The sequence below is a fragment of the Bufo gargarizans genome, chromosome 2 (genome assembly GCF_014858855.1).
Source record: "Bufo gargarizans isolate SCDJY-AF-19 chromosome 2, ASM1485885v1, whole genome shotgun sequence".
In the NCBI taxonomy this organism is placed as follows: domain Eukaryota; kingdom Metazoa; phylum Chordata; class Amphibia; order Anura; family Bufonidae; genus Bufo; species Bufo gargarizans.
Genome location: NC_058081.1, coordinates 518,868,324 through 518,891,578, shown reverse-complemented (window position 1 = coordinate 518,891,578; position 23,255 = coordinate 518,868,324). Strand labels below are relative to the sequence as shown.

The 23,255-nt window shown below is 43.9% G+C and overlaps 1 protein-coding gene across 4 annotated transcripts in view; it reads right to left on the bottom strand.

The window, feature by feature from the left end:
* CACNA2D4 (calcium voltage-gated channel auxiliary subunit alpha2delta 4) overlaps positions 1 to 23,255 on the bottom strand; it is a 234,855-nt gene that overhangs the window by 184,540 nt on the left and 27,060 nt on the right. For all 4 annotated transcript variants that reach the window (XM_044281372.1, XM_044281371.1, XM_044281373.1 and 1 more), the window contains exons 3-9: positions 19,052 to 19,168; positions 14,288 to 14,347; positions 11,530 to 11,692; positions 10,839 to 10,970; positions 10,171 to 10,231; positions 8,981 to 9,131; positions 2,081 to 2,155 (exon numbers count right to left, since the gene is read on the bottom strand). In XM_044281372.1, coding sequence (XP_044137307.1) covers positions 2,081 to 2,155; positions 8,981 to 9,131; positions 10,171 to 10,231; positions 10,839 to 10,970; positions 11,530 to 11,692; positions 14,288 to 14,347; positions 19,052 to 19,168 — 759 coding nt within the window. The remainder of the gene's footprint in view (positions 1 to 2,080; positions 2,156 to 8,980; positions 9,132 to 10,170; positions 10,232 to 10,838; positions 10,971 to 11,529; positions 11,693 to 14,287; positions 14,348 to 19,051; positions 19,169 to 23,255) is intronic.

Genomic DNA, 23,255 nt, shown 5'->3' with positions numbered 1-23,255 from the left:
CGCAAGAAGCGTGTGGAAAAACCAAGGCGCAAAATAACTGCCCATGAACTGAGAAAAGTCAAGCGTGCAGCTGCCAAGATGCCACTTGCCACCAGTTTGGCCATATTTCAGAGCTGCAACATCACTGGAGTGCCCAAAAGCACAAGGTGTGCAATACTCAGAGACATGGCCAAGGTAAGAAAGGCTGAAAGACGACCACCACTGAACAAGACATACAAGCTGAAACGTCAAGACTGGGCCAAGAAATATCTCAAGACTGATTTTTCTAAGGTTTTATGGACTGATGAAATGAGAGTGAGTCTTGATGGGCCAGATGGATGGGCCCGTGGCTGGATTGGTAAAGGGCAGAGAGCTCCAGTCCGACTCAGACGCCAGCAAGGTGGAGGTGGAGTACTGGTTTGGGCTGGTATCATCAAAGATGAGCTTGTGGGGCCTTTTCGGGTTGAGGATGGAGTCAAGCTCAACTCCCAGTCCTACTGCCAGTTTCTGGAAGACACCTTCTTCAAGCAGTGGTACAGGAAGAAGTCTGCATCCTTCAAGAAAAACATGATTTTCATGCAGGACAATGCTCCATCACACGCGTCCAAGTACTCCACAGCGTGGCTGGCAAGAAAGGGTATAAAAGAAGAAAATCTAATGACATGGCCTCCTTGTTCACCTGATCTGAACCCCATTGAGAACCTGTGGTCCATCATCAAATGTGAGATTTACAAGGAGGGAAAACAGTACACCTCTCTGAACAGTGTCTGGGAGGCTGTGGTTGCTGCTGCACGCAATGTTGATGGTGAACAGATCAAAACACTGACAGAATCCATGGATGGCAGGCTTTTGAGTGCCCTTGCAAAGAAAGGTGGCTATATTGGTCACTGATTTGTTTTTGTTTTGTTTTTGAATGTCAGAAATGTATATTTGTGAATGTTGAGATGTTATATTGGTTTCACTGGTAAAAATAAATAATTGAAATGGGTATATATTTGTTTTTTGTTAAGTTGCCTAATAATTATGCACAGTAATAGTCACCTGCACACACAGATATCCCCCTAAAATAGCTAAAACTAAAAACAAACTAAAAACTACTTCCAAAAATATTCAGCTTTGATATTAATGAGTTTTTTGGGTTCATTGAGAACATGGTTGTTGTTCAATAATAAAATTAATCCTCAAAAATACAACTTGCCTAATAATTCTGTACTCCCTGTATGCTATGAGTGACAGCTGTAGCTGTCACCTGATTGGATGTTACAGATGTCACTCAGAACAGAGGGAAGCGGCTATGAAACAGCTCCACGCACAGAGCATTTTACTCTCTTCTCTTGATGATAACCTCCTACCTAGTGCTGGCAAACGTTTAGCATGGTCAAAACTGCTCACCTTTGCATTCATTTTATTACTCCTATCTAAAAAAACAGGAAACCGTTGCAAGCATTTTTTGCAAGCTCCGTACAGTATTAGAATGTATTGGCTCCGATAAGCCAAAGTTATAACTTCATAAATTAATTTGTACTGTAAAAAAACATTTCCTGAACTCGGGTTCGGTTCCAAGTGTCCGAACCCGAGTTCGAGAAATGTTTTTTTTACACTACAGCTTAATTTATGAAGTTATTGCACGAAGTCTCGCGAGACTTCGCGAAGCAATAACTTCGGCTCATCGAAGCCAATACATTCTAATACTGTACGGAGCTCCTGCTCTGTACAGTATTAGAACGAAGTTTTATGCAAATCGACTTCAGATGTTTCATCCGAAGTCGATTCGCTCATCCCTAGTAACGATCTACAAACCCTATGTAGTCTGCTTATGCAAACATGTGCTCTCTTCCATCCCCTCTACTTTTTACTAACTTCTACTGGGTAATTACATAAAGTGGGAACAGATGGAAGGGAGCAACACATGCCTGTAGGCTCAGACTACGAAGTATTTGTAGTCTGTTCTCATGGATACACATAGGTCTGCATAGGATCTGTAAACAGAAAATGATCCGAAATTTTAACTTACACTATTTGCTAAGTTCTTACATTTTTTACGTTATATGCCTTAGAAAAGTTAAAGTTAAAAACAGCCTGAATTAGGATGAAGACTTACCTCCCGATTATCTCTGTCTGCCTGCACCAAAATCCCCTTGAAACATGGCTCAATGTAATGGACATAGTCATTGTACTGGAGAAAGAACAGACCAAACAGTAAACCTGGGGACGTGAGGCTAACGTACGATCTGCATGCTCTGTATCAGGGGTACTCAACTACTTATTGTAAAGGTCAATTTACCTGGGTCTGCCTTCAGCTGAAGGTCCTGCAGACCCAGAAAATGGCACATAGGGATAAATGAGGTGCATAGGGTTCCTAGGGACATATGTGGTTACTTCTTATTAATGTGAGGCCAGTGGGGTTACTAAATTAATAGGCCCATGTGCCTCACAATACAAGGGATAAGAAGCTACCTGTACCATATTAGTAAGCTCAATATGGATAATTTGAAGCATCAGTATTATGTACATGAGGTTACTCATGTCAGACACATAGAGGTACCATATTTGCAACCCTATGTGTCTTAGAGTACCAGTACTCTAAGTGGCCAATTCATGTAACTGCTTGGGGTCTACTGCTACATGCCATGCTGCAGCTGTACTGGTCATGGTTTCAAGGTACGTGTAGATATCATGACTCAACTTTAAAGTGTACACACACTCTCACATCAGTAATCTTATGCTTCTTTTTCTGCATCCAATACAGTGCACACAGACACAGAGGTAGGCACATACAGTACAATTAAGGAATGCACTACGGACACTGTGGTAGGTGGACTTGCTATGAGAATAGTGCTCCCGCCCAGCCTGTGCCCCTCTCACACTCCCTATAAATGTAGACAGTCTAAAGGGAAGCAATCACAGGGGTCATACACGAGCCAAAAGCACCATCTTTGCCAAAGCGCCATATTGCCTAAGCGCCTGGTAGTTAATCATGGCAGTTAGACAGGGCAGACAGAGATGCTATTTGAGCGACTCAAACAAATTTAAAACACAGCACAGGTATGTTACAGTATTATTTCACTCAGTTTATTGCTACGGTTGTCATTGTTACAGCTGTCAACCTTCAAAATCAACCACAACTTCCACACTCTGTCCCTTCTCTCCACATCAGTCCCTCATTCCCTCGCCTAGGTTCAGTTCACATACACTTTCTACTTTCATACATCACCATGACCCATCTTTCTCAATGGTGCAGCATAAAAAAAGACCCATACAAATCATTCAACCACTTGCTGTCTCTTTCTGTTTTCCTGCTACTAGCTGCAGGGGATATTTTACCAAACCCTGGCCCTCCCTCCATTGCCAACTTCAGCTTCTCATTTGCCATACATAGAAACCCCGAAAATTGTATTAATATTCACTGTACATGTCCTCCAGTGTCTTAGCTGTGCACTCTGGAACGTGCGTTCTGTTTGTAACAAACTCCCCACAATCCACAACTTTTTCCTCTCACACTCTCTGAACTTGCTTGCCCTTACAGAAACCTGGCTTCAACACTCAGACACTGCTTCCCCTGCCACCTTATCTTATGGTGGACTTCACTTCTTCCATACCCCCAGACCTGATGACAGGAGGCATACTACTTTCTCCACAGTGCATGTTTCAGGTCATTCCCCCTGAACCCTCTCTCACATTCCCCTCTTTTGAAATAGATATTATCAGAGTCTTCCGCCAATTCCCTCTGCGAGTTGTAGTTAGGCTTCCTCTACCAATCCCTGGATCACTTTGCCGCTTGGCTTCCTCACCAACTCTTATGGGTGATTTTAATATCCCAATTGATGATGCTATCTCCCCATCAGTCTCTCACTTTCTCTTTATCTTACTTCCTCTGCCACTCATGAACAGGGCAATACACTTGATCTAGTCTTCTTCAGACACTGCTCAGTCTCAAACTTTATTAACTAATTCTTCCCACTTTCTGACCACAATCTTCTTTCATTTACTATTAAGACCTCTATCTCTTCTCACGAAAATCTTAGGCCTCTTTCACACTTGCATTGTCCAGATCCGGCGTGTACTCCACTTGCCGGAATTACACGCCGGATCCAGAAAAACGCAAGTGAACTGAAAGCATTTGAAGACGGATCCGTCTTCAAAATGCGTTCAGTGTTACTATGGCAGCCAGGACGCTATTAAAGTCCTGGTTGCCATAGTAGTAGTGGGGAGCAGTATACTTACCGTCCGTGCGGCTCCCGAGGCGCTCCAGAATGACGTCAGAGCGCCCCATGCGCATGGATGACGTGCCATGCGATCACGTCATCCATGCGCGTGGGGCGCCCTGACGTCACTCTGGAGCGCCCCGGGAGCCGCACGGACGGTAAGTATACTGCTCCCCCGCTCCCCACTACACTTTACCATGGCTGTCAGGACTTTAGCGTCCCGGCAGCCATGGTAACCATTCAGAAAAAGCTAAACGTCGGATCCGGCAATGCGCCGAAACGACATTTAGCTTAAGGCCGGATCCGGATTAATGCCTTTCAATGGGCATTAATTCCGGATCCGGCCTTGCGGCAAGTCTTCAGGATTTTTGGCCGGAGCAAAAAGCGCAGCATGCTGCGGTATTTTCTCCGGCCAAAAAACTTTCCGGTCCGGAACTGAAGACATCCTGAACGGATTTCTCTCCATTCAGAATGCATTAGGATAAAACTGATCAGGATTCTTCCGGCATAGAGCCCCGACGACGGAACTCTATGCCGGAAGAAAAGAACGCAAGTGTGAAAGAGCCCTTACTTTTCACACTTATAGAAACCTACACACCATTAACTGTCAGCAACTCATTGACACTCTACAGTTAGTTCTTACCCCAACCTCTTCCATCTCCTTCCAGAGCAGGCTGCCAATCATTACAACATCAAAACCACCCTGGTTGAAGCTGCTTTAATATCAATCTGACCCTCCCGACACACGTCAACCCTGACATACCTGAAACAAGCCTTCTCCAGCGGTTCTCCAGATGTGCAGAACGCTTATGGAGAAAATCTTGAATATCAGCAGACTTCCTCCATTATAAATTTATGCTTAAAATATACAATTTGGCCCACAACTTTGCCAAAGAGAAGTACTTAATTTCTCGTATCCTACTCTCAAAGAACCTAAAAAGACTCTGACAATTTTCATTCCCTTCTAAGCCCCAAAGTTCAAGAACCCGTCTCTGACCTCTGCACTGATGACATGGCCACTTACTTCAGAGACAAGATTGGTAACATCCGTCAGTAAATAATCTCCCATTCCCCAACCAATTTCAATCGTCCTCCTTCCCACATTTCCACATGCTCTCTCTCCACTTTTGACCCTATTACAAGTCTTCTCAACCCACGACCTGCAATAGTGGTCCTATTCCCTCACACCTTCTCCAGTCCCTCTCTCTGGCTGTCATTTCTCACCTTACTACAATATTTAACATCTCTCTCTCTCTTCTGGTATTTTTCTGTCCTCTTTCAAACATTCTGTTATAACCCCACTACTAAAACAAAACATCACTTGACCGGACCTGTGCTGCTAACTACCGACCCATTTCTAACCTCCATCTCTAAACTCCTGAAACTTCTTGTATACTCGTCCTTAATAAGCTATCTTTCTGAAAACTCTCTTCTTGATCCCTTACAAACTGCCTTTCACCCGCTCCACTATACAGAACCTGCCTTTACTAAAGTGTCTAACGGACCCCTGACAGCAAAAAGGAATGGCAACTATTTTCTACTGATTCTACTGGATCTCTCTGCAGCGTTTCATACGGTAGACCACAAACTCCTCACCATGCTCCACTCAATTGGCCTTAAGGACACTGCTCTCTCCTGGTTCTCTTCCTATCTCTCTGCCCGCAACTTTAGTGTATAATTTGCTGACTCTACTTCTCCTCTTACTCTTGATGTTGGGGTTCCTCAGGGTTCAGTCCTAGGTCCTCTACTCTTCTCTCTCTACACAGTCCCCATTCAACAGACTATCAATTTGGCTTTCAGTACCATCTCTATGCTGATGACAAGCAACTATACACTTCATATACTGACATCCCCCTTGCTTTACTCCAAAACACCAGCGATTGTCTGGCAGCTGTCTCTAACATCATGTCCTCTCTGTATCTATAACTGAACCTCGCATAAACTGAACTTTTCCCTACCTACTAACTCACCTAAACTTGATATTTCAATTTCAGTCTGCGGTACTATCATAACTCCTGGGCGGCATGCCCACTGTTTTGGGGTCATGTTTGACTCTGATCTTTCCTTTGTTCCCCACATCCAATCACTTGCATGCTCTTGTCGTCTGCACCTCAAGAACATCTCCAGAATCCGCCATTTTTCTTACAGAGGAAATGGCCAAAACTCTTATTGATTCATTGATTGATTCATTGATTGATTTGATGCCTTGATTCATTGTCGTTTTGACCACTGTAATTAATTTTTAATTGGTCTCCCTCTCACTAAACTCTCCCCCCTTCAGTCTGTCCTAAATGCTGCAGCCAGGCTCATCTATCTGTCCACCAGCTATACTGATGCTACTAGGCTAGCCTGTGCCAGTCACTTCACTGGTTGCCCATCCACCACAGAATACAGTTCAAACTTCTCACCCACAAAGTTCTCCACAGTGCTGCACCTCCATACATCTCCTCCCTCATCTCCATCTACCAACCTACTCGTGCTCTCCATTCTGCCAGTGATCTAAGATTATCATCCTCCATTATTTCGTACCTCTCTTTTCTCAAGCTGCACCTAACTCTCTGGAATGCCCTGCCCCGGAATATCAGGTCAATTCTCAACTTCCCTACCTTCAAATGTGCCTTAATAACAAATCTTTTCAGGCAGACTTATCATGCTTCCTAAAACTGACTCTTCCCCTAGTAACCCCCCTCCACATCCCCCCCAAATCTTCAGACCTGAACTCGATCTCCTGACAGTAATCCCCACATCCAAAGCACTAGCACACGCAGATCGGCCTACACCACTCCTTTCAGTACAAAGATGGCTGGACCACTTCATATAACAATCAACTGTCTTTTGTGTCACCCCTACTTCCTCATAGATTGTAAGCTCTTGTGAGCACAGCCCTCACTCCTAGTGTTTCAGTTCAGTATTTTAGCCAGTTATGTTGTGATGCATTTTGTTTTCTACATGAACCCTCTGAATTGTAAAGCACTGCGGAATATGGTGGCGCTATTTAAATAAATATTATTATTATTCTATCCCATATTTCTTCCATCCTCCTGCTCTTTCCCAATTTGAAACAGTGGCAGAGTTTGGTAAAGGCTGATTCACACAACAGTACTCAGACTGACTGACTAAATCATAGAGGGACATTTATGAAGACTGGTATTCACCAGCCAGTGACTGTATCATAAAACACTACGGGGAAGATTTATCAATACTGGTGTAAAGGAAAACTGGCTTAGTTGCTCCTAGCAACCATCCAGATTCCACCTTTCATTTTTCAGCGCTCCTTTGGAAAATGAAAGGTTCAATCTGGTTGGTTGCTATGGGCAACTAAGCCAGTTTTCCTTTAAACCAGTTTTGATAAATCTCCCCCTATGGGCCTTATTTATAAAAACTCTCTAACAGGAAAACTTAGTCTTAGTTGCCCTTAGCCACCAATCAGAATGATCCTTTCATTTTTTTAGAACATTTTAAGAAATGAAAGGTAATCTCTGATTGGTTGCTATGAGAAACTAAGACAGTTTTCCTGTTAGACAGTTTTGATAAATGAGGCACTGTGACACAGTTAGTTTGGATCAGCGGTGCCACGTTCGGTCCAGGAGATGCGGCTGACACATGGATCGTGTTTCTCGGACCAAGCACAGTCGTGTGAATCAGCTCTTATTCATTTGCATAGTACAGGAGGAATGTCTACCCTTTGCTGCTTCAGCACCTAATTGCCCTTTGCAGTTTAAAGCTTGCTTATCTGCTGCAGCAAAGGATAGACATCCCTCTCTCACTAGCTGCTGACAGTGATCCTGGAGTCCGGGTGAGGCCAGAAGCTGTGTGACCCAGCAACTGCGCAGCTGAAAGATAGAACTGCTCTGAAGTCTCCCCTCCCAGTTCAGACAGCAAGAGTTTGGACAACTGATGTCCAGATTCAGACCATGGTCCACCAGTTGAGTACCCCTGCTCTATATAGATCATAAACCTGTAAACTAACATCAACTAACATCACATAAAACCCAACAATAAACAATCGCTTAAAGGGGTTCCCAAGGAATTAAAGAAAATGAAAATACTTAAATATAACTTTATTCTAAATATATTACCAAATACCTTCCATTAGATATAATGGCTTATTTTGTCTGGGGAGCAAACATTAAAAAAATAAAATGGCTGCTGCCTATTAGTACACACAAAACCTGTCACACAGGACAAGTTACTTCACAACCCTGAGCTAAACAGCTGCCTCATTCTCCTGTCTGCTCTACTTGTCAGGGATTGTGATCCTGAATACAGTTTAATATGCTCTTCAGCTGTATCTCTGTGGGAATGGAGCTCATGAGGAGACAAAGTACAGAGCGGAGGGTGGGAATGTGGCTAATGAGCAGCAGCACTTGTATGCAGTCAACTACATTACCACAGTCCCACATTACCATAGTCTGTCCTGTCCGTCCTCTCTGTACTGAACTCCATTCCTACAGATATTCAGCTGAAGATTTTATCTGTAGTCAGGATCATAATCCCTGACAAGCAGAGCAGAGAGGAGGATGAGACAGCTCTTTAGCTCAGTGTTGTGAAGTAACTTGTTCTGTGTGGTTTTGTGTGCACTACTAGGATGGCAGCCATTTTATTTCTCATAATGATTGCTCTCAGGACAAAACAAGCCATTATAACTAATGAAAGGTAATTGGGTATTTATTTATAATAAAGTAATATTTAAGTATTTTCATTTTCTTAATTCCCTGAGAACCCCTTTACTGGGTTAATTAACAACCTTATACTTGCTTGCTCTTTCTACTTTACATGGACTGGAAAAGACTTACTGCTATGATGTTCACAAAGTCGTTCTCTCCCAGAGTGTCCAGCAACGTGTTAATCGTGTGTTTGGCGATGGTCATCCTTAGACCTTTCATACTTCCGCTGATGTCTACCACAATCACAATGTCCTTTGGAGACGTGGCTGCCTGGATGTACCTTCACATAAGAGGCACAGAAGGGTTAGGGTGCATTCACGTGACCGTATTTTCAGTCCACGTCCAATACGCATTTTTTGTGAAGAAAAATGAATGAGGCCTGATGGATCCTTCCCTGCCAGTCCAGAGGTCCTCTTAATGGAGGGCAGAAATGTCATGTGTGAATGTGTCCGACATGTCAGCTTACAGCAATTCGCACAGATAAAGGATGAGAGTGTGAGTAGTGTTTCTTTCGGCAAGATGGGGCAATTTTCCATATCTCGCCAATGTCCCTGTTCTGAGTTCATGTGGCACTCACAGAAGAACGTACAGTGAGCAAAGGGTTGTGGCCTCCACCGTCACCAGACCTAATGGTGTGCAACTTTTACCTAAAACTCTAATCCCCAGAACTGATACAGCACATTGAAATTAATATCTGGCCTATGGAATGTGTGGTGATACAGAGGGTGTTCCTGAATATGACAAAACGGGCAAAATTTCACAAAGCTGCTGGTGGAAACCATCTCCAGCATCTTCTGTAAAAAGGCAAGTATGTCAATATTCCATTATCCTGGGCAAACCTCACAAGGGAAAGAGGGTTTTGTTTATTATAGTCCAACAGGGGTGGACTGTCCATAGACCCTATATAGAAATTTCCCGGTGAGCTAATGTCCATGGGGCCTCCTGAGCCCTCCTCATGGCTGCCAGCTCGGTATATAACAATGTTAATTAATATAGGAGCATCAAGGACATATGCATCTATAATGAGGCCACTGGTACCCTCCTGACTTCAACTGTATCTCAGTCCTCAGGAATGTGATATAGTTGACTATGGCGGCAGTATTTGGTGATGCATTGTTGTATTTGGTTCTGCTGGGTGGTATGTTGTGTTGCCCTGTCTTCTGGCAGTATGGATTCGCCTTACAACATGGGGCCACATTTAGTTGTTTTTCCAGGGCTACTGTAGCCCACCCTGTATCTATTAGGAGAGGCCATGGAGTTGTACAACAAGGTGAGGCATAAAACCTGAATAGAGTAGTAAAATGAGGAGTGATACTCACCACCCACGATTCCTGCAGTCAAATGAGATCACCCCATTTTCATCTGGCGCCCATTTGATTCCTAAAACAGATCAGGTAAACAGAGCGAGTAAAGGGGTCGTAGAGCCTAATTCAGCTAATCTTGATGGTACCTGCGCTGTCGGAGGCACAGGTCTCATAATAAAATACATGGCTCCTCCGGCCAGGCTTGGAACTGCCATAGATTTTAGTCACTATTTATGCCAGTTTCTGGCGTAAATAATGTTGAATGAGCTGATGGACCCTTTTTGTAAAATTGGCGAGGGGCGACATAAAATGTCATTGGCATTAAATGCTCACTACTTTAAAGACCTCTGCTGGCTGTCAGCGAATGGAAACATTCTTCTTTACATCCAGAGACTGAAAACCTTTACAGACCTTATAAATCTCACAGCTGAGGGTTTGTTACAATTGTATATTGGTTTCCACGTCATATGGGTCTTATAGCTGAAGGGGTTTCCCTCCAGCTGTTGCAAAACTACAAGTCCCAGCATGCCCGGACAGCCTACAGCTATCAGCCATGAATGATGGGACTTGTAGTTTTACAACAGCTGGAGGGCCGCAGGTTGAGCATCCCTGCTCTATGGCGTTACACCCTTGCAGATAATACGCCATTAAAGCCAAAATTCGCCCAAATTCATCCTAATTACCTGGATAGAGTCTGAAGAATCCTGTGGAGCTGCCAAAATACTGCCAGGTCAGAGTGGGGTCCCTCTGAAAGTTGTCCACAAACACAGGGTTCAATGCTTCAGACATGTACACCCCGTTGAGGATGTCTGCATCTGTGGGTGGGATATTTGAGAATACAATGCATCAATCAGCCAGTACAATGGGATCTCCCAAGTACGGAATATCAGTGTCCTTATATAAGCCATAAAACTCCCAGCACCACCACCAATCAGCTGTTTGAAAAGGACATGGTGCTGCGGTCTTCCAAGAACACTACGGCCTACTCACAGCTTACCAAGCACAGCGCCGTACATTGTACGATGGCTGTGCTTGGTATTGCAGCTCAGCCCCATTCATTAAAATGAAGCTGTGCTGTGCTTAGGCCATATGACCAATGAATGTGAGGTCACCGGCTCAAACAGCTGCTCGGTAGGACGCCCAACAATCTAATATTGATGATGTACTGTATGTCCTGAAAAAACCCTTTAATATATGATATGAACTAAGCTTTGAAGTTTACAGGTGCAAAAGTCACTTGGTTAGCAAATGGTTAAAGCTGTTTAACCAGTGTGTACTAAATCCATCATCCATTGCCTAATTTGGTGGGTACTGTGGGTAACATGCACTAACATGTAGATCCCCTCCTTTCCTGCGGGGGCCAGCATCACTCACCTTTGTTGTAGACATTCGTAGGCAGCTGAATGTTACTGAGGGTCGTGTTCACCATGAGATTATTAAAGTGCTCATTAGTTTCCAAAATGAATTCATTCCCCAGCTCTACATAATTATCATTCTCATCTTTCTCATTAATCCTCACAGAATTATAGTATTCAAACTGCGAAGAGATGAACGGGATGATTATACACAGGTAAATCGTCCCTTAAATTACCTAAAATCCGTTAATAAGACAGAGATCAAGCAGATCGAAGAAAAAAAACAGACAATCAGCCTTTTAAAGGGCACCTCCAGACAAAAACTGAAATGTTACTGGCACTCAGTCATCCTCCTCCCGATCTCTGCATTTCCTGGGAATCAAATGGAGAGAAGATTCCTATGTCTCTAAAGGTCCCTTTCACACGGGCGAGTTTTCCCGCGCGGGTGCAATGCGTGAGTTGAACGCATTGCACCCGCACTGAATCAGGACCCATTCATTTCTATGGGGCTGTTCACATGAGCGGTGATTTTCACGCATCACTTGTGCGTTGCGTAAAAATCGCAGCAAGCTCTATTTTGTGCGTTTTTCACGCAATGCAGGCCCCATAGAAGTGAATGGGGCTGCGTGAAAATCGCAAGCAAGTGCGGATGCGGTGCGATTTTCACGCACGGTTGCTAGGAGACGATCAGGATGGAGACCCGATCATTATTATTTTCCCTTATAACATGGTTATAAGGGAAAATAATAGCATTCTGAATATAGAATGCATAGTACAATAGGGCTGGAGGGGTTAAAAAAATAAATAAAATAATTTAACTCACCTTAATCCACTTGATCGCGCAGCCCGGCTTCTCTTCTGTCTTCTTATTTGCTGTGTGCAGGAAAAGGACCTGTGGTGACGTCACTCCGGTCATCACATGATCCATCACCATGGTAAAAGATCATGTGACGGACCATGTGATGACAGGAGTGACGTCACCACAGGTCCTTTTCCTGCACACAGCAAATAAGAAGACAGAAGAGAAGCCGAGCTGCGCGATCAAGTGGATTAAGATGAGTTAAAAAAATATATTTTAACCCCTCCAGCGCTATTGTACTTTGCATTCTGTATTCAGAATGCTATTATTTTCCCTTATAACCATGTTATAAGGGAAAATAATACAATCTACAGAACACCGATCCCAAGCCCAAACTTCTGTGAAGAAGTTCGGGTTTGGGTACCAAACATGCTGATTTTTCTCACGCGCGTGCAAAACGCATTACAATGTTTTGCACTCGCGCAGAAAAATCGTGCATGTTCCCGCAACGCACCCGTACCTTTTCCCGCAACGCCCGTGTGAAAGAGGCCTAACAGTGCAGACATATGTGGTGAACTCAGTGAGGGAGGAAGTAGCTAGCTTCCCCTAATTGTTGGTTTTAATCAAGCCCAACTTTCCACCGGGCATAGAAGAGGACACCACTTATAGATATTATTATATCCTTTTACATCGATTGATAATGTGGCCGATTATTGAGGATAATTGCTTGTTTCAGATAATTGGCCTGTGTAAATAACCAATAAATGAGCAGACACTCGTTCATCGGGTGATTGCGTCGTTCTGTCGCCACCAAAAATCCTTGTTCCTGGAGGTGACTGCTGCATGTAAATGCCTCGTCCTCTCTGATGACAATCAGGCAATCATTGGGAACATCTGGTTTGTTCCTGATAATCGCCTGACACGTCAGTCCATGTAAAAAGGACCTTAGGTCCTTTAATTACCTACAGTTTCAACTGGTTTCATGAATCTTAGCTGATTACTGTTTGAGGTCTTGATGGGAATTCCTGCTGGAAGAAGGCAGAAAGAACTGGTCCAGTTACTGTCTGGACACAGAACTGTTCATATGGCCACTGTAGAGACCGGGGGCGTAGCTATAGGGGGTGCAGAGGTAGCAGTCACTACCGGGCCCAGTAGCCTGAGGGGGCCCAAAGACCCTTGTGGTGCATAAGAAGACACCAGTATTATAGAAAGTGCATGCTGGTCAAGTTACACCTCTGGCTCAAGGGGCTGCCGTTTCAATTTTTGCCTCGGGCAGCACGAAGGCCTTGTGCTTCCTGCCCCTGTCCACAAAGCACTGAGGGAAGGGGGGCCCCAAGCTGAACTCTTATACCAGGGCCTATGAGCCAATAGCTACGCCCCTGGTAGAGACCACAAACTCTCCATATTGGTCACATCTCACACAGTCCCTCTCTTTCCAACTACATGGGGATAAGTGTGAGCGAAACCTACAGGTTTCCAATATTTCAGTTCATCTCTATGAGAAGGAGTATCCTTGGATCCCAAAAAAATCGGAATTTGGGGCTCCCTGAGCCTACTGTGGTGTACATTTGCTATTTACACCTGCAGTTTATACATCAAACATGTCCATAATCCATAATGGACTGGGCGAATGTCATAAGAGTGTCCTTTTGGCATAAGTTTGGTCTGTATGCATAGGAGATACTAGCTCCTGGGTGACCAGGTGAGGTAATGACAAAACACCATACAGGTCTGAAACGCGCCAACTGGATAGTGCTTATCATGAAGACTAAATATTCCACATGGTTCTCGTGGATTGGTTGAAGGTTCTACTTGTGATGTTTTTAATGAAGACATGAAGTAAAAATGAAAAGTTTTTAACTGTATTGTTGTTGGAGCTCATTTTCATATGGGTGGCAAGGTGACAGGGAATTTAGCTCTGCATGTGTTAATATGGCTGAGAGAAAATAACACCAGACAAGATCACTCAGACACTCACCTCTAGGGACGAATTAAACTCGTGCTGTAAATCCGCTTCTTCTGCCGCCTCCACCAGTCTCTAGAGAGAAGTAAAACGAATGATCCATCAACTCAAATGGACGGCAGAGATTTTATAACACCACCACCCAAGAAGTAGGTGAAATAATATGGGTACAAGACAATCACCCAAGATATAGTTTAGTTGAGATCCTGACCTAGCAGAGTAATCTTTAAGCAGACGCTGAACCAGCAGAGGGCAGCAGGGAGAGCTTGTTTTCTTCAATAACTGGTGGCTGAGCGTGCATGTGGTTTCATTGTAGGAGGGAAATAAGCTGCTGCCTATCTCCTGTGACAACAAAAGGTCAGGCATGTTGCCCTGACACCTGGCATTAGGGGGATAGGAATTCAGGGCACTCAAATATACATCGGATAGCTAAACGATTCCCCCTGAAATCATCTGGTTGAGTCAAAATTCCTCTAATGGCCACCTTAACAAATAAGTTAGAAGAATTGTGAATATCCAGTCAATTAACCAGCAGGGGATGCTGAGAGATTTTAGCTCAGAATTCCATCAGAATTGTGAACGCAGCTCTGGAATAACTGACTATACACAGTCAAGTCATATTATTATGACCACCAGCAAACATCCAGAGTAACCACCGTGTGCAGCACAGACGGCAGCTACACGGGTTGGGAGTGACTCAGTAAGGTCCTAATAGGTTGTCACAGGTATCTGGGGCCATGCTGACTGCACCCACAGATGCTGGCAATGTCAGATTGGGGATCCGTGGGCCCACCAGAGAAAATTCTCAGGGCACTTGGTTCTTGTCTGAACTTGGATCTCCCTCTAGCTGCTCATCCTGCCATATGTTTATTTGGTATTTTAGATGAGGCAATGTATCCCTATTATACTAGACTATTTCTTCGGGAGACTCTATTCCTGGTGTACAAGGCTATAGCGCTCCAGTGGATGGGGGACAGATGTCGCTGCCTGGCTGCCGTAGAGAAGAGGCCGGGCCCTCCCCTTTCACCTTCATATAAACCCCCCAGCTAAACCATTCCTCCTCCAATCAGAGCTGAGGGGGAGGATATGGAGGGACTGGAACATTACCATTGCCTTTTGACACTCCTGCCATAACAAAACACCCCTGCGGGCTATACCATCTACCTAGCTGCCATTGGGATAAAGCAATTAACCCCTTAACGCCTAAACCTTCTCTGCAGTCCCTGCCGCCTTCATATATCCCTCGGCGCCCACAAGACTCAGTGGAAAACACTGGTAAATACCATTAGGCCCCCTGCACATGAACGTGTGCACCCCGCAAAATGCGGGCCGCAATGCACGAACACAGTCCGTGGGACAGCCACAGCGGATCGCTGACCCATTCACTTGAATGGGTCCGCGATCAGGCCGTTCCACAAAAAGATAGGACATGTTCTATCTTTTTGCGGAACGGAAGTACGGGATGAAACCCCACGGAAGCACTCCGTAGTGCTTCCGTAGGGTTCCGTTCCGTGCTTCTGTTCCGTACTATTCCGCATCTCCGGATTTGCGGACCCATTCACTTGATGCGGAATGCCCACGGAACGGCACCTGGGTATTGCGGATCCGCAAATGCGGTCCGCAATACGGCAACGGGAAGCACACGTTCGTGTGCAGGGGGTCTTATCCTGTATGAAAACATTGTATAGAAACATAGAAGGTGTGCCTCCAAGTTTTCTAAGATCTGGGGATAATGGTGTTCTCCTCGCGGACTCAGTATGATGCTCACTCACTTGCTACAGCAATAGCCTCTGCGACTTAATGCTTCATTGTCTGATCCTATATATTTTTCTACGATTTTGTTGTCTTTAACACTCAATTGTGTATTCTGCACTGTTCAGATTCATGTATGCCATATTTTGTATACTGACTTAAAGGGATTATCCAGGAATTAAAAAAAATATAAATACTTAAATATTATTTTATAATAAATATATTCACAAATACATTTTATTACTTAGAATGGTTTGTTTTGGTTCTAGGGAGCAATCATTAGGAAAAATGAAATGTCCGCCGTCCTATCAGTACACACAAAACCTGTCCTAATCACACAGGAGGACAAGTTACTTCACCACAATGAGCCATAGTACTGCCTCATCCTCCTCTCTGCTTGTCAGGGATTATGATCCTGAATACAGGTGAATCTCTTTAGGAATGGAGATGATGAGGAGACATGAGAGGAGAGTGAGGTGAGGCTAATGAGCAAGAGCACTTATTTACAGTCTCCATTACCACAGCCCCACATTAGCACAGCCTGTCCTGTCCCTTCTCTCTGTACTTCATGTCTCCTCATGAACTAAATTCCCCAGAGATTCAGCTAAAGTTCTTATCATCTGTATTCAGGATCATAATCCCTGACAAGTAGAGAGGAGGAGGAGGAGGATGAAGCAACTTTTTACCTCAGTGTTGTAAAGTAACTTGTCCTCATGTGTGATCAGGACAGGTTTTGTGTGAACTGATTTTAGCGGCCATTTTGTTTCCCCTGATGATTGCGCCCAAAACAAAATGAACCATTCAAAATAATGAAAGGTATTTGAGAATATATTTATAATAAAGTAATATTTAAGTATTTTCATTTTCTTAATTCCCGGAGAACCCCTTTAATTCACAAGAGATGTGCATCTGGTGGTTATATGATTTGTTTTTATTGACTAAAGTTTAAATATACAGTGGCGGAAATAATTATTTGACCCCTCACTGATTTTGTAAGTTTGTCCAATGACAAAGAAATGAAAAGTCTCAGAACAGTATCATTTCAATGGTAGGTTTATTGTAACAGTGGCAGATAGCACATCAAAAGGAAAATCGAAAAAAGAACTTTAAATAAAAGATAGCAACTGATTTGCATTTCATTGAGTGAAATAAGTATTTGAACCCTCTAACAAAAAAAGACTTAATACTTGGTGGAAAAACCCTTGTTTGCAAGCACAGAGGTCAAACGTTTCTTGTAATTGATGACCAAGTTTGCGCACATTTTAGGAGGAATGTTGGTCCACTCCTCTTTGCAGATCATCTCTAAATCCCTAAGGTTTCGAGGCTGTCTCTGTGCAACTCTGAGCTTGAGCTCCCTCCATAGGTTTTCGATTGGATTAAGGTCCGGAGACTGACTAGGCCACTCCATGACCTTAATGTGCTTCTTCTTGAGCCACTCCTTTGTTGCCTTTGCTGTATGTTTTGGGTCATTGTCGTGCTGGAACACCCATCCACGACCCATTTTCAGTTTCCTGGCAGAGGGAAGGAGGTTGTCGCTCAGGATTTCACGATACATGGCTCCGTCCATTTTCCAGTTTATGCGAATAAGTTGTCCTGTGCCCTTAGCAGAAAAACACCCCCAAAGCAAAATGTTTCCACCCCCATGCTTGACGGTGGGGACGGTGTTTTGGGGGTCATAGGCAGCATTTTTCTTCCTCCAAACACAGCGAGTTGAGTTAATGCCAAAGAGCTCTATTTTGGTCTCATCAGACCACAGCACCTTCTCCCAGTCACTCTCTGAATCATTCAGGTGTTCATTGGCAAACTTCAGACGGGCCTGCACATGTGCCTTCCTGAGCAGGGGGACCTTGCGAGCCCTGCAGGATTTTAATCCATTGCGGTGTAATGTGTTTCCAATGGTTTTCTTGGTGACTGTGGTCCCTGCTAATTTGAGGTCATTAACTAACTCCTCCCGTGTAGTTCTAGGATGCTTTTTCACCTTTCTCAGAACCATTGACACCCCACGAGGTGAGATCTTGCGTGGAGCCCCAGAGCGAGGTCGATTGATGGTCATTTTGTGCTCCTTCCATTTTCGAACAATCGCACCAACAGTTGTCACCTTCTCTCCCAGCTTCTTGCTAATGGTTTTGTAGCCCATTCCAGCCTTGTGCAGGTCTACAATTTTGTCTCTGACATCCTTGGACAGCTCTTTGGTCTTTCCCATGTTGGAGAGTTTGGAGTCTGCTTGATTGATTGATTCTGTGGACAGGTGTCTTTTATACAGGTGACTAGTTAAGACAGGTGTCCTTAATGAGGGTGACTAATTGAGTAGAAGTGTCTAACCACTCTGTGGGAGCCAGAACTCTTAATGGTTGGTAGGGGTTCAAATACTTATTTCACTCAATGAAATGCAAATCAGTTGCTATCTTTTATTTAAAGTTATTTTTTCGATTTTCCTTTTGATGTGCTATCTGCCACTGTTACAATAAACCTACCATTGAAATGATACTGTTCTGAGACTTTTCATTTCTTTGTCATTGGACAAACTTACAAAATCAGTGAGGGGTCAAATAATTATTTCCGCCACTGTATATATACAGTACAGACCAAAGGTTTGGACACACCTTCTCATTCAAAGAGTTTTCTTTATTTTCATGACTATGAAAATTGTAGATTCACACTGAAGGCATCAAAACTATGAATTAACACATGTGGAATCATATACATAACAACAAAGTGTGAAACAACTGAAAATATGTCATATTCTAGGTTCTTCAAAGTAGCCACCTTTTGCTTTGATTACTGCTTTGCACACTCTTGGCATTCTCTTGATAAGCTTCAGTATATGCAGTATATCAATTTTGGTAAGTTTTGGGCTGCATTACTGTTATATTTTATTTTTATTTTGTCCGTCCTAAATTCTGAAATGTTTGGTAATCTACCACTTTCCGTACCACACCAATCACACATAAGTGGAATTTCACTTGAAAAAGTCTGCAGGATGAAGGCAAGGGAGAAGAACATTTTTACAATTAATAACGCTGCTACCTCCACAGCCTCCACCTTCCTCCGCAGCATACTCTCCATCTCTTCTGAGAACTTCCTGACCAGCTCCAGTCCGTCCACCTCCTCAATGTTCAGCGAAGGTTCTACATCCTTGTACTTCTATCAAAGACAAAAGCAGAGTCATTAAAGGGGCTGTTATCAGTAAATGAACTACTGTTAAATGCGTTTTTCTATGTTAAACATATTATTAAGAAATTTGATGATATTATTTTCAAATTTTTTTTTATGTCACTGTATTTAAACCAGATCCTAAACGCCTGAAATTTTTCATACAGGCCACTAAGCCTAATACTATGTGCAGTCTTCCTGTTCTGTAGAGATTCTTTTAAGCTAATATTATTACTAGCACTATTACTATGGAGGGATTATATGTATGCATTGTTATTTCTGCAGTATAGTATTTGAGGGCATTGGTGAGCACAATGGGTACATTATTCGGGGTAGCAGCAGGATAACATTATTGAGGCACCAGGAGGGGAAGAACGGTGTAAAAACAAGGAAACTAAGATGTCTGTGTGACATACTCTGCAGAGACATGCCTGAAAGAGGTCATCATGGCAGTCTGGGCCAAAAGGAGAAGATGAGGAAAGAGAACGTATATATATCAAAAGAGACATCACTGGATGTAATATGTAGTGTTGAATACTTCTGTCTGTTTAGCAGCTCTGAATGTAATGTGCATCGAGCAAGTAAAATATGTCTTTAGGGATAGGGCTTGGGTGGAGGTTTGGATCACGGATCGTAGTGAGGGAAGGAGGGGGAGGGCAAACAGGGCACGTGCCCCCGGCGCAGAGGCTGAGCTTCAGTGCTCCGAATCAGTACATACATTGTGATCCTGGGCTTTGTGGGAGAAGCTTTCAGGCCAGAAAAAAAGCCTCCTACACAACCAGTGGTGCGATGTGTGTGTTTGTGACCGCGTCGTGCCGCTGCTGCTTGGAATGCTGAATGGGCCTAATCATCAGGGAAACAGGTGAGTATTTGTTTTTTTTTTTTACTTTATTAATGAAGCTGAACGGGGCACAATGTGGGCATAACTACTGTGAGGGGGGCACAAGGAGGACACAACTACTGTCAGGGGCAAAGTGTGGGCATTGCTACTGTGAGGGGCAAACTTTGGACATTACTACTGTGAGGGAGGCACAATTTGGGTATTTCTACTGTGAGGGAGGCACAATGTGGGCATTACTACTGTAAAGGAAGTACAATGTGGACATAACTACCATGAGGGGGCACAAAGCTGATCACTCCTCACCCCCTGTGTGTGTGACAGAATAACAGGTCAAACATTACCACTGTTATCATGAATCCTTTGGTTACCCTGACGGAGCAGGTTTCTAATCTGACTCAGATGGTTCAGGAATTAGGGGAGAAACTCCAGTTACATGAGTCAGGACAGAGTACCTCCATTCTGCATGTATCTGGTCATCACATGGAGCCTCAGATTAAGCTTCCAGAACCGTTTTCAGGTGACCGTAAAAAGTTTTTCTTTCAAAGAGAATTGTAAACTTTATTGCAGATTACGCCCCTTGTCATCCGGTTCTGAGAGCCAGCGCGTGGGCATTGCAATCTCCCGTCTCCAGGGAGATCCCCAGGATTGGGTTTTTTCCTTGCCTGCTAATGCTGGTTGTCTCAGCTCTGTCGAGGGGTTCTTCCAGGCCCTGGGTACCTTGTATGATGAACCTGACAGGGCCATGGTAGCTGAGACCGCTCTTAAGGCTTTGGTACAGGGAGACCAACCTGCTGAAGAGTATTGTACCCAGTTCAGGAGATGGTGTGTTCCTTCTGGCTGGAATGAACTAGCCCTAAAAAGCCAGTTCAGGTCAGCGTTGTCTGAAAATCTCAAAGACCTGTTAGTGAACTACCAGCTTCCTGAGACATTAGATGAGACTATGACACTCGCTGTTTGACTTGACAGACTTGTAAGGGAGAGACGGCAGAAACGTTTGCTTTTTCCCCAGGAGGTGCTCCAGTCAGAGGTCTGTCCTGTGATCAGAGCCGATTTCTCTTCTGAGGAACCCATGCAGATCGGGTTGACTGGTAGAGATCAGCGTCGCCGACAAGGGGCTTGTTTCTATTGTGGCGAGACAGACCATTGGACAAACCAATGCTCCAAGAAACCTTCTTCCAGTAAATCTACCAAGACGGGGGAGCTTAAGAACCAGGTATTTCCTAATGTGGTCAAGAAAAAGTTATTAGTACCTATTACTGTCTCCATGGGTATTAACAAATGTTCTGGTAATGCGTTCATTGACTCAGGTTCTTCTGCCAACTTTATTGATATGAGGGTTGCATTAAAGTTGGGTATTCCAATTTTGACACTACCCACTCCCATCCACATCATGGCTATCGATTCCACCCCCCTGGTGGGTGGTACTGTGAAGTATTCTACCCTTGAGATATCCTTGACTGTGGGGGTGTGTCACTCTGAAATGTGTTGTCTGTTGGTTCTAGAAAACTTACCAGTAGAGGTGGTACTGGGAATGCCTTGGCTCCAGTTACATAACCCCATTATTGACTGGACCAAGGGGGAATTGGTGAAATGGGGGGGTGAATGCGATTCGTGCTTGTCTGTAGTACAAGCGGGGGTCTCAGCAGAATCCAGTACATTGCCTTTACTCTTAAAGGAATATATGGATGTGTTCTCCTCCTCAAACCCGAGTTGATACCGCCCCATAGACCTTATGATTGTGCCATTGAATTGGTAGAGGGGGCCAGATATCCCAAGGGACGCATCTATAATCTTTCCAGACCTGAACGCAAGGCCATGGAAGATTATATTGAAGAGAGTCTCAGTAAGGGACACATTAGGCCTTCTGTGTCTCCTATGGGGTGGGATTTTTCTTTGTCAAAAAGAAAGATGGAGGCCTCAGACCTTGCATCGACTACCGGGAGTTGAATAAGATTATGATCAAGAATCAATACTCCCTTCCATTGATTCTTGATTTGTTTAGTCAAATAATGGGGGCTTCCTGGTTCTCTAAAATTGATCTGAAGGGGGCATATAACTTGATTAGAATTAAGAAGGGAGAAGACAGCTTTCAATACACCAGCTGGACACTTAGAATACCTTGTAATGACTTTTGGACTCAGCAATGCGCCAGCTGTGTTTCAAAACTTTATGAATTATATTTTTAGAGAATTCTTGGGTAAATTTGTAATTGTTTACCTTGATGATGTTTAGACTTTTTCCCCTGATTTTGAGAGTCATGTGTCTCGTGTGAAACAAGTGTTGGAGGTTTTGAGAAATAATCAATTGGCAGGCAAACAGGAGAAATGTGTTTTTGGGGTACAAGAGAGTCTGTATCTTGGGTATGTCCTCACTCGTCATGCTTTTAAAATGGATACCAGCAAGGTATTGGCAATTAAGGCCCATCCTTAAAGGTCTTACAATGTTTTTTAGGATTTGCTAATTATTACCGTAGATTTATAAAGAATTTTTCGGTAATTGCTAGGCCCTTGACCGACCTCACCAAAAAAGGGGTGGACCTGGAGAACTGGTCTGTTGAGGCTACTGAAGCTTTTGAGACACTTAAGAAGGCTTTCAGCTGCGCCCCAGTTTTGATTCAGCCGGATCAAGAGAGACCTTTCATTGTGGAGGTGGATGCCTCTGAGGATGGAGTGGGGGCGGTCCTCTCTCAAGGTCCCGCTAGTCTTACCAATTTAAGGCTTTGTGTCTTCTTTTCCCAAAAAAATTCTCCAACCGAGAGAAATAATAATGTGGGGAATCATGAATTGCTAGCCATTAAATGGGCATTGGAGGAGTGGAGACATTTTCTTGAGGGAGCTAAGAATTGTGTTACCGTTGTTTCTTGAGTCTGCTAAGAGGTTGATTCCCCATCAAGCCAGATGGGCATTGTTTTTCATTCACTTTAATTTCTCCATCACTTTCAGGCCAGGAAGTAAGAATGTGAAGGCAGATTCCCTATCCCGGAGTTTCTGTGCGTTTCAGCCTACGGACGCACCACCTGAAACCATATTACCAGCTAGTGTCTTTTTAGCAGCAGTGTCCAAAGACCTTACGGCTCTTATTAAGGCAAAACAACATCTGGCCCCGGCACAGATAAGTTGTTTGTTCCTGAACAATTCCGTCTCCGGCTGTTGGGTGAGTGTCATGACTCTGTTTTGTGTGGACATCCAGGTATCAAGTGTACTAAAGAGTTGGTATCCAGGTCCTATTGGTGGCCCA